General features: G+C 38.9%; 2 protein-coding genes across 7 annotated transcripts in view; one reads left to right on the forward strand and one right to left on the reverse strand.

The window, feature by feature from the left end:
- The window catches only part of PTPN2 (protein tyrosine phosphatase non-receptor type 2), a 116,920-nt gene that overhangs the window by 15,368 nt on the left and 89,198 nt on the right, over window positions 1–12,354 (reverse strand). For all 5 annotated transcript variants that reach the window (XM_012472519.2, XM_064379451.1, XM_012472518.2 and 2 more), the window contains one exon: window positions 769–950. In XM_012472519.2, the coding sequence (XP_012327942.1) occupies window positions 769–950 (182 nt within the window). The remainder of the gene's footprint in view (window positions 1–768; window positions 951–12,354) is intronic.
- LOC105730981 (ribosome-recycling factor, mitochondrial-like) lies at window positions 2,495–3,452 on the forward strand. Of its 2 annotated transcripts, XM_021670086.2 has the most exons (3): window positions 2,495–3,013; window positions 3,046–3,048; window positions 3,109–3,351. In XM_021670086.2, exons 1-3 carry the CDS (start codon window positions 2,547–2,549, stop codon window positions 3,248–3,250), a joined length of 612 nt encoding a protein of 203 aa, XP_021525761.1. In that variant the 5' UTR covers window positions 2,495–2,546; the 3' UTR covers window positions 3,251–3,351. The 2 variants fall into 2 exon arrangements, with proteins under 2 accessions (XP_021525761.1, XP_021525760.1); XM_021670085.2 differs by having other exon boundaries at window positions 2,498–3,452.

The following is a 12,354-nucleotide window of genomic DNA, read 5'->3' on the forward strand; positions in this document are numbered from 1 at the left end:
GGTAAGAAATAAAGGTTATATTAATTTGGCCAGACATGGTGGCTCATGCCTGTAATCCTAGCACTTTGGGAGGCCAAGGTGGGTGCATCACCTGAGGTCAGGAGTTCAAGACCAGCTTGGTCAACATGGCGAAATCCTATCTCTACTAGAAATACAAAAATTAGCCAAGTGTGGTGGCACACGCCTGTATTCCCAGCTACTCAGGAGGCTGAGGCAGGAGAATAACTTGAACCCAGGAGGTGGAGCAGTGAGTGAGCTGAGATTGTGCCACTGCACTCCAGCATGGGTGACAGAGAAAAAAAACGGTTATATTAATTCAATAAATTAAGGGCATATATTATTTCATATCCACATAATTTATTTATTAATTATTATTATTTTTGAGACAGGGTCTTGCTTTGTCACCAAGGTGGGAGTGCAGTGGTGCTATCTCAGCTCACTGCAGCCTTGACCTCCCCAGCTCAAGCAATCCTTCCACTTCAGTCTCTGGAGTGGCTGCGACCACAGACTCGCATCACCACACCTGCCTAGTTTTGTTTATTTTTTTTGTAGAGATAAGGTCTTACTATACTGCCCAGGCTGGTCTCAAACTCCTAGACTCAAGTGATCTTCCCGTCACAGCCTCCCAAAGTGTTGGGATTACAGGTGTGAATGTATTCTCCTAATATAAAAATTACGTACCTGAAATCCTATGGCACTTGGCCCCATAAAATTTATTTTTAAAATAAAAAAGCCTCATCTTTCAGCATGTATTTATAGAAAGCTTACCTCTCACTGTTCTCCTCCATTGTATCTTGCATTTTAGAGGAAAGTCCTGTACATCGGTCACCTGTCAGTTTTTCTTCTTCTAGACCTATTCTGTTTCCATTGTATTTTTCAGTCGTTATTTTGTTTGGTGAATGATCAAAGGCAGGAGATAAGTCTTCCTTAGAAAGTTCTTTCCATTGTTTCTAGGTAGGTAAGAGAAATGAAAAACAAACACAAACAGTAAAAATTTACTTTCCTTATATAAAAATAACATACGAATTAAAATCCTATATTCAGGTTAAGAAAACCCAATGATGCTAAAAGATGAGTGAAAAAGAAAAAAGCATATTGCTATACTGTAGCCCATAACTATGCTTATTTTAATTTAAAATTTTATAATAATAAAGCATTTAATATTATGTACATCAGTATACAGTTGCATATAATAATCTTAATAAAATCTCATGAACTGTTACCTATTTGAGACAATCTAGGACCACAGTCAAATATCAGTCATAGTGATACGATTTTAATATGGGTATCTAGATCCATGAAACTCACAGGACACTAAACACACTCAATGCAAAGAGGTCCTCTCTCTGAGGTACATTATAATAAAGTCATTCAAAGTCAGACATAGAGAATTCTAAAAGCAGCAAGAGAAAAGGATCAAGTCACATGTAAGGGAACCCAGCAGGTTTCTATCAACAGGTTTCTATCAACAGATTTCTCAGAAAACCTGTACATGCCAAGAAAGAAATGGCCTGTAGAGAATGGGACAATATATTCAAAGTGCTGAAAGATAAAAACTACTAGCAAAGCTGTCTTTCAGAAATGAAAGAAAAATGAAGTCTTTCCCAGACAAGCAAAAGCTGCAAGAATTTATTACCACTAGACTAGCCTTACAAGAAATTCTTATGGGGGTTGCTTCATCTGAAAGCAAAAGTATAATCACTATCATGAAAACATATGAAAATATAATCTCCCTGATAGAGGTAAATTAATTACCAAATTCAGAAAACTCTATTGCTATAACTGTGGAATATAATCTTTCAAATCTCCATTATGAAGGTTAAAAGTAAAAAATGGTCAATGGTAACTATAGCTAAAAGTTGTTAAGGACCACACAATATAAAAAGATATAAATTAATCAAGAAAATTGTAAGTTGTGAGGGAAGGATAAAAGTCAAAAATATTTTATGAGATCAAGGTTATTATCAGCTTAAAACACTCTATCATAACTATAAGATGTTTAATGTAAAACCACAGTAACCACAAAAAAGTAACTACAGCAGATACACAAATGAGAAAGAGAAATAAATCAAACCTTATCACTAGAAAAATCACCAAACCACAAAGGTAAACAATAAGAGAGAAAGAAAGAAATAAAGAATATGCAAAGCAAACAGAAAACAATTAACAAAATGGCAGGAGTAAGTCCTTATCTATCAATAATACCCCTGAATGTAAATAGATTAAATTCTTCAATGAAAAGATATAGTGGCCAAACAGATGAAAAAACAATAAACAAAATCCAACTCTGTGTTGCCTACAAGAGACTCACTTCACCTGAAAGGACATGCTAAGACTGAAAGTGAAGGGATGAGAAATGATATTCCATGCAAATTAAAACCAAAAAAGGAAGAGGATTAGCTGTATTTTGATAAAATAGACTTTACGTCAAAAACCGTAAAAAAGAAACAAAGGTCAAAGGGGTCAATTGCGTCGCTGCTGTCGCACGAGTCTTTCCTAGTAACCTGGGCAATAGCTGTGGATGTTTCCAAGGATCGTCTTCAGTCATGGCCTTGGGAGCCTTGGGATTAAAGTGCTTCCGCATGGGCCACCCTGCCTTTCGCAATTACCTTGCTGCCTCAATCAGACCTGTTTCAGAAGTTACACCGAAGACAGTGCATGAAAGACAACATGGCCATAGGCGATACGTGGTCTATCCAGCTGTACCAGTCCGCCATTTTGTTACCAAGAAAGCCAAAGTCAAAGGGAAAGGACAATCCCAAACCAGAGTGAATATTAACACTGCCTTGGTTGAGGATATAATCAACTTGGAAGAGGTGAATGAAGACATGAAGTCTGTGATAGAAGCACTCAAGGATAATTTCAATAAGACTCTCAATACAAGGACCTCACCAGGATCCCTTGACCAGATTGCTGTGGTAACTGCTGATGGGAAACTTGCTTTAAACCAGATTAGCCAGATCTCCATGAAGTCGCCACAGCTGATTTTGGTGAATATGGCCAGCTTTCCAGAGTGTACAGCTGCAGCTATCAAGGCTATAAGAGAAAGTGGAATGAATCTGAACCCAGAAGTGGAAGGGACACTAATTCGGGTACCCATTCCCCAAGTAACCAGAGAGCACAGAAAAATGCTGGTGAAACTGGCCAAACAGAACACCAACAAGGCCAAAGACTCTTTACGGAAGGTTCACACCAATGCAATGAACAAGCTGAAAAAGTCAAAGGATACAGTCTCGGAGGACACCATTAGGCTAATAGTGAAACAGATCAGCCAAATGGCCGATGACACAGTGGCAGAGCTGGAGAGGCATCTGGCAGTGAAAACCAAAGAACTCCTTGGATGAAAGTCTACTGGGGGCCAGCAATACTCCAGAGCCCAGTTTCTGGTGGATCCCATGGGTGGCACACATTGACACCTCTCTCCCTCCCCCATCCACACAGAAGGCTGTGACCATGCTGACAGAAGCTGTCCTTGTGAGGCTCAGTCTTCCAGTGGAACACTCAAGACTCATTCATTCTCTTCCTCCTTCTGCTCTGGGCCTTCTGGCATGGGTGGCTCTCAGAAAATATTTGCTGCTGGCAAAGGGCCTTTACTCAGGCATTTGCTTTGACTTGATGTCGCCAAGGGACTGAGGCCATTGACAGGCTTCGTCCCACCTGCTCCTCATCTTAGGAGCCTCTTTTTCTTTTCTTTTTCTTTTTCTTTTTTAGGAGCCTCCTTTTCAAACAGGCTCTGTTCCCATTTTAAAACTCTGTTTGGGCTGATGTTGGCTGTGACTGGGCACTTACCAGAGGCCCATTTTCACCAAACAATAAAATCTAAATAAATCGGAAAGAATAACAGCCACAAAGCAAAGAATAGAGTTGGTCTGGATTGATGATCACTAAGAATCTATATGAAGCACCCAGAAGAGTAGTTTTGCCTATGAGTCATCTTCATACATGCTCTTTTCTCTGCCTGCATCCCTCTTCCCCTCCTTACCTGGCCAGTCCTGTTTATCTTCAGGCCTTGTCTTAGACAGCACATCCTCTGGAAGTCTTGCTTTCCCCTCTAACCTAGGACCCTCATTACTGGCTCTCATAGAACAGTCTACTGCTTTATATGAACTCTACGTATTCTTTTTATTAATTAGCCTGCATATCCTCAGAACTTAGTATAATGCCTGGAGAGAGATGTAACGATTTTAAATGTCTATGCACCCAATATTATACTGGTGCACACAAATATATAAAGCAAATACTATTAGGCCTAAAGGGAGACACAGACTGCAATACAATAATAGTAGGAGAATGGTACATCCCACTTTCAGCAATGGACAGATCAGCCAGACAGAAAATCAATAAGGAAACATTCGATTTAAACTGCACTCTAGGCCAAAAGTACCTTACACACATTTACAGAACATTCCCTCCAACAGCCACAGAATACACATTCTTCTCATCAGCATATGGAACACTCTCCACGATGGACCATATGTTAGGCCACAAAACAAGTCTCAACAAATTTAAAAAAGAAAAAAATCAAAATCATGCCAGGCAGGGGACTCCCACCTGTAATCCAAGCACTTTGGGAGGCTGAGGCAGGAGGATCACCTGAGGACAGGAGTTTGAGACCAGCTTGCCCAACATGGTGAAACCCCGTCTCTACTAAAAAATATAAAAATTAGCCAGGCGTGGTGGTAGGCACCTGTAATCCCAGCTACTTGGGAGGCTGAGGCAGAGAATCACTTGAACTCAGGAGGCAGAGGTTGCAGTGAGCCGAGATTGCACCATTGCACTCCAGCCTGGGCAACAAGAGCAAAACTCTGTCTCAAAAAAAAAATAATAATAATCAAAATAATATCAAGTATCTTTTCTGACCACAACAGAATAAAACTGGAATTCAGTAACAGCAGGAACTTTGAAAACTACACATGCTCCTGAACAACAGGGCAATTAAAAAATTAAAAAATTTCTTCAGAAAAACGAAAATGGAAACACAACATACTCAAACCTATGGATATGGCAAAAGAAGTTCTAAGAGTAAAGTTTACAGCAATAAACATCAAAAAAGTAGAAAGACTGCCAGGTGCAGTGGCTCATGCCTATAATCCCAGCACTTTGGGAGGCTGAGGCAGGCAGATCACTTGAGGCCAAGAGTTCAAGACCACCCTGGCTAACATGGCCAAAGGTGGTCTCTGCTAAAAACACCAAAATTAGCTGGGTGTGATGGTGCACACCTGTAATCCCAGCTATTCGGGAGGCTGAGGCATAAGAATCACTTGAACCCAGGGGCAGAGGTTACAGTGAGCCAAGATTGTGCCATTGCAATCTAGCCTAGAGGTCAGAGTGAAACTCTGTCTCAAAAAGAAAAAAAGTAGAAAGATCTCAAATAACCTGATGTACCTCAAGGTACTAGAAAACAATAAACTAAACCCCAAAATAGCAGAACAAAGAAAATAATAAAGACCAGAAGAACAGAAATAAAGTGACTAAACAAAATCAACAAATCTATAGCAGACTAAGAAAAAAAAAAAAGACTCAAATCAGAGATAAAAAAGGAGACATTATTACTAATACCACAAAAATACAAAGTATCATAAGAGACTATTATAAAAAACGGTATGCCAACAAATTGGAGAGCCTAGAGGAAATGGCTAAATTCCTGAACATATACAAACTATCAAAACTGAACCATGAAGAAACAGAAAACCTAAACTGACCAATAAAGAATGAGATTGAATCAGTAATAAAAAGCCTCCCATGGAAGAAAAGCCCAAGACTTGATGGCTTCATGGCTGAATTCTACCAAACATTTAAATAATACTAATTCTTTTCACACTATTCAAAAAATTGAAGAGAGAAATCTTCCAAAATCATTCTATAAGGCCAGCATTACCCAGATACTAAAACCAGCCAAGGACACAACAAAAAAGAAAACCACAGACCAATATTCTTGATGAACAGATGCAAAAATCCTCAATGAAATAATAGCAAACTGAATTCAACAATACATTAAAAACATCATTCACTATAACCAAGTGGGATTCATCCAAGGGATGAAAGGATGGTTCAACATAGGCAAATCAATAAACATGACCTATTCCATCAACAGAATCAAGAACAAGAACCATATGATCATTTCAATAGATGCAGAAAAAACATTTGATAAAATTCAACATACCGGCCAGGCATGGTGGTTCACGCCTGTAATCTCAGCATTCTGGGAGGCCAAGGTGGGTGAATCACTTGAGGTTAGGTGTTCGAGACCAGTCTAGCCAACATGGTGAAACCCCATCTCTACTAAAAATAAAAAAATTAGCTGGGTGTGGTTGCGCACACCTGCAATCCCAGCCACTTTGGGTGGCTGAGGCACGAGAATTGCTTGAACCCAGGAGGTGGAGGTTGCAGTGAACTGAGATTGTGCCACTGAACTCCAGCCTGGGTGACAGCAAGACACTGTCTCAATCAATCAAACAAACAACCAACCAACCAACCAACCAACCAACCAACCAACTTATCTACCTTCATGATAAAAACTCTCAACAAATTAGGTATGGAAGAAATTGTGCCTCAACACAAAGCCATGTATGACAAACCCATAGTTAACATCATACTGAACATGAAAAAGTTGAAAGCTTTTTCTCTTAAGATCTGGAACAAGACAAGGATGACCACTTTCAATAATTTTATTCAGCCTAATACTTTAAGACCTAGCCAGAGCAATTAGGCAAGAGAAAGAGAAAGGGTATTCAAATTGGAAAGGAGAAAATCAAATTGCCTCTGTTTACAGAAGACATAATCTTATATATAGAAAAACCCTATAGACTCTACCAAAAAACTATTAAACTAATAAACAAATTCAGTAAAGTTGCAGGATACAAAATCAACAAATAAAAATCAGTAGCATTTTTTTACAATACTAGCAAACTATCTGAAAAAAAGAATCAAGAAAGTAATTCCATTTTAAAAAACTGCCTAGGAATAAATTTAACCAAGGAGGTGAAACATCTCTATAATGAAAATTATAAAACATTAATGGAAAAAATTGAAGAGGATATAAATAAATGGAAAGATAGCCTATGTTCATGGATTAAAATTAATACTGTTAAAATGTCCATACTACATAGTGATCTACAGATTCAATGCAATCCAATGAAAATAGCAATGACCTTCTTCATAGAAACAGAAGAAATAACCCCAAAATTTGTATGGAATCATAAAAGACCCCAAAAGCCAAAGCAGTTTTGAGCAAAAAGAACCAAGCTGGGGGCATCACACTACCTGACCTGAAAATATACTGCAAAGCTATAGTAAGCAAAACAGCACGCTACTGTTATAAAAAAAGATATAAAGACAAATAAAACAGAAAAGAGAGCATGGAAATAAATCCACATATTTACAGCCAATTTATTTTCGAGAAAGACCCCAAGAACATATACTGGTGAAGACCAGTCTCTTTGATAAATGGTGTTGGGAACACTGGATATCTAGATGCCTAAGAATGAAACTAGACCCTTATCTCTGACCATATTAAAAAAATCAACTCAAAATGGACTAAAGACTTAAATATAAGGACCCCTAACAAATATAAGTGCTAGAAGAAAAGACAGAGAAAACACTTTAGGACATTGGTCTGGGCAAGGGAAGGGTCTTTTGTATAAGACCTCAAAAGCAAAAACAGACAAATGGGATTACATCAAACTAAAAAGCTTCTGCATAGCAAAGGAAGCAATCAACAGACTGAAGAGATAATCTACAGAATGGAAGAAAATATCTGCAAACTATCCATTTGACAGGGGGTTAATATCCAGAATATGTAAGAAACTCAAACAAAATTCAATGGCAGAAAACACAAATAATCCAATTAAAAAATAGGCAAAAGACCTGAATAGCCATTTCTTAAAAGACGTACAAAAAGCCAACAGATGTAAGAGAAAATGGTCAATATCACTAATCATCAGAATAATGCAAATAATACCACACTGAGATATAACCACACCCCAATTAGAATGACTATTATCAAAAAGACAAAAAATAAATGCTTGCATGAATATGGAGAAAGGGGAACTCTTGTACATGGTTGTTGGAATGTAGTACAGCCATTTTGGAAAACAGTACAAAGGTTCCTTAAAAGATTAAAAATACAACTACCATATGATCCAGCAATCCCACTACTGGGTATTTATCCAAAGGAAATGAAATGAGGATTTCAAAGAGATATCTGCAATCCTGTGCTTATTGCAGCACTATTCACAATAGTCAAGATATAGAATCAACCTAAATGGCCATCAATCAATGAAGGGAGAAAGAAAATGTGGAATATATACACAATGTAGTACTATTTAGCCATTTTTAAAAAAATCCTGTCTTTTGTGGCAAAACGGATGAAACTGGAGGATATTAAGCCAAGTACAAAAAGACAAATACTGTATGTTCTCACTCATATGTGGAATCTAAAAAAGTTAATCTCACAGAAGCATAGAGTAGAATAGTAGTACCTACCAGAGGCCTTGGAGGATAGAGAAGAGGTGGCATGGGGAGAAACTGAACAATTCAACAGGGGACTAAGTCTTGGTGTTTTATTGCACAGTAGAATGACTATGGTTAATAATATTTAATATTTCAGACAGGGCATGGTGGGTCATGCCTGCAATTCTAGCAGTGTGGGAGGCTGGGGCAGGCAGATCGCTTGAGCCCAGGAGTTTGAGACAAGTCTGGGCAACATGGTGAGACCAGATCTCTATAAACAATTTAAAAACTAGCTACGTGTGGTGGCATGTGCCTGCAGTCCTAACTACTTAAGAGGCTTAGGGCAGGAGGATCACATGAGCCCAGGAGGTTGAGGCTGCAGTGAGTGAGCCATGATTGTGCCACTGCGTATCTGCCTGAACAACAAAATGAGACGCTATCTCAAAAAAAACTTATATATATATATAAAAATTATATATATAAATAGAAAATCCTCTCTTCCAGCTATTTTGAAATATTCATATATATACTTATATATATTTCAAGTACTATGATATATATAATATATATTATGAAATATATATTTCAAAATCGCTGGAAGAGAGGATTTTAAATGTTTTTACCACAAAGATAATAAGGTGAGTAAATATTGATAGATGTGCTAAATATTCTAATTTGATCATTACATAATGCATAAATGTATCAAAATATCACACTGAACCCCATAAGTATGTACAGTTACTAGGTGTCAATTAAAAACAAAATAAAATATAAAGTGGCATTGCACAAAAAACCCAAATTTTAAAAAAAGATTTCAGCCAAGGCAGATTTTGCTTGAATTGTAATCCATTTCTAATCCACAGGTATGTAACACTGGAGTAGTAACCATGATGGTGTTTGAATGTGATCTGGAACCTTCTTGCTCCTTGCCACTGTTCAGTCTAGGGAAGAACCAACAGTGAAATCTCCAAGCAGGTCCTTATGATGCCAAAAGACTTTAATTTGGTTGTGCCTACCAGGTACAGTAGCAGCTCCAGGCAGCTGGGTAGCCCACTTCCCATGCTGGAAACATCCTCCAGCATGCCTCTAGCAGGCCGGGACTTCAGGAGTAGATGGCAACACAAAGCAGGATTCAGACTAAGATGAGAGAAATTTCTGTTTCTTCTATGAAACAGGGTGTCATCACCTACCTCCGGAGACGGTTACGATTAATGAGATGGCATGTGAAGAGCCCAGCATGATGTCTAGAAAATACATTTCCTGTGCCCTCACTTGTCATCATTCCTAGGGACAAAGGTAGAGGAAGAAGAAGAGGTACAGAGTATATCTGGGTGGGCCCCTGCAGATGAAAGCAGTGACAACTGTATATGCCAGAGAAGAAAAAGGTATATATAACCTACACACTGGGACTATAGTCTCTCAAGTCCTTGAAAGGATGAGAACATGACCGCCATTTATGTACCTGCCAGTGGCAACTGGCAGAGTTAGAAGCAGTGGGAGCCAATGCTTTGATTACCTATGACTGACACTGGCCCTCTTTGAAGATCCTATCAAGGAAGCAAGAAATCTTGGATCTAATTAATAAGGAATACTCTATTTATTGCCTGATGAGTTTAATAATTTTAGACATAGATGTAACATTGCAACTTAGTTTTTGGAACTTATGGAACATTTATTCCCTGAAGTTACTCTTGCGCAATATGGTACTGTTAAAAGCAATGCCTGCCGGGCACAGTGGCTCACGCTTGTAATCCCAGCACTTTGGGAGGCTGAGGCGGGCAGATCATGAGGTCAGGAGTTCAAGACCAGCCTGGCCAACATGGTGAAACCCTATCTCTACTAAAACTACAAAAATTAGCCGGGAGCGGTGGCAGGCACCTGGAATCCCAGCTGCTCAGGAGGCTGAGGCAGGAGAATCGCTTGAACCCAGGTGGCAGAGGTTGCAGTGAGCCAAGATCGCACTACTGCATCCAGTCTGGGCCACAGAGTGAGACTGTCTCAAAACAAAAAAAAGCAATGCTTGTATTTAGATCTTTAAAAAACCTCTGGGAAATTTATTCATACAATGAATAAACTAGTTTCTAATTTGTCTCATTGTCATCATATACCACAGGTATTAAAAAGAAAAAGTCATGCCTGTAATGCCAGAACTTTGGGTGGTCAAGGTGGGCAGATAATTTGAGGTCAGGAGTTCAAGACCAGCCTGGGCAACATGGTGAAAGCCTGTCTCTACCAAAACTACAAAAATTAGTTAGGCATGGTAGTGCACATCTGTAATTTCAGCTACTTCGGAAGCCAAGGCAGAAGAATTGCTTGAATCTGGGAGGTGAAGGATGTAGTGAGCTGAGATCATGCCACTGTACTCTAGCCAGGGTGACAGGGCGAGACTTGGTCTCAAAAAAAAAAAAAAAAAAAAAAGGCATTTTTCTACACTTCACCTTTCCCAAATATGGCTATGTTACTTAGCTGCATAATTAAGGTATCTCTTTTTGTTTTGTTTTAGAGGTGGTCTCTGTTGCCCAGGCCAAAATGCAATGGCATGATCATAGCTCACTGTAACCTCAAACTCCTGGACTCAAGCAATCCTCCTGTCTCAGACTCCTGAGTAGCTGGGACTGCAGGCGAGCACCACCACAGCTGGCTCTCTTTTTGTTGTAAAATAGTTGATTTACAAAAGATTTAGAGAGTGTGAAATTCTACAATTTGTTGTGTTCAGAAAACAGAGTAGTACAGTTTGGTACAATTTGTCTGGAGGATAGAGAACACGTAGAGCTTGAGTAGGAGAAATGAGGCTGGAAAGGAAACAGACCTCAGGGAAAGAAGTCTCTGAACTTCATAAGGAGTAGTGGTTTGGAACTGAAAATCCTGAGCCCTAAGAGGGCACAAACCATGTCCCGGAATAATACTGTGCCAACAGTTAAGAAACTACTATATAATGGAACATAAAAGTAATTAAGGGCATCTTCGCTTAGATGACTATGTTCATTTTCTTTGTTCCTTTGTTTGTTTTCTTAGTCAGTCAGAGTATCTTTTACAGTGAAGACATGGAGCACTTGTGACTCCCCATGCCGTATTCTAACACTTCAAATGTGCTAGCTCTGAATCCTCACAAGTAACTTTAGGAGATAAGCACTAATACTAATATTACCATTATTACACCCTTTTTACGGGAGATGTGGGAGAGTGGTTAGGTAACTTGCCTGAGGATATGTACCTAACAAATAGTAGGGACAGAATTTTAACCTAGGCAAGTCTGGGTTAATGATTATGCTGTGATCTCTCAAAGATCTGTGTACCTGAAAAGCTTATGAATTGTAGAAACTCGTTAGTTTAAGAAAGTACCCCACAAAAATGTTAAATTGCCTCCAGAATTATACTGGTCAATTTTTGAAGTTTCCATTTTGACTGAGACCTAGTTATAGCAACTTGGCCTTATAGTTGGGCAATACTCAACAATATCAACAAATAAGATGATGCCAAAAATCAAGTCTTACTGGACTACTTCCCAGAATATGCAACAAATTCAGAACATGTTGACAAGAAAAGCACCTGGCAGAGAAAGCAATAAAAGAGATATTTAATGCTAGTGAATTAAAAAAAGACCCACAAACCCAACAATGCCATTTTGCCTTGCCTATATTGAGCAAACTTACTCATCTTTGTCCTCCCTATGACATACAAGTGAGCCAGAAATCCTGAGTCACCTGCCCCAGATCATTACTGCTGACTGGTGAAGCCAAGGAATTCCATTTCACTGAACTATAGCCTCACAGGAGCTCTCATTTTGAGGCCTCGTACTGTTTCATCTTTCTTTCTAATTCTGTGCTCATGTTGAACCACCCCCATGAGTCACTGCCACTAGGAGTAATGCCCCCCACACTGCCTAGAACCTCAACTCTACCC

This window comes from Aotus nancymaae, unplaced genomic scaffold (assembly GCF_030222135.1).
Source record: "Aotus nancymaae isolate 86718 unplaced genomic scaffold, 86718_ANA_hifiasm-v0.15.2.pri h1tg000020l, whole genome shotgun sequence".
NCBI classification, from domain to species: domain Eukaryota; kingdom Metazoa; phylum Chordata; class Mammalia; order Primates; family Aotidae; genus Aotus; species Aotus nancymaae.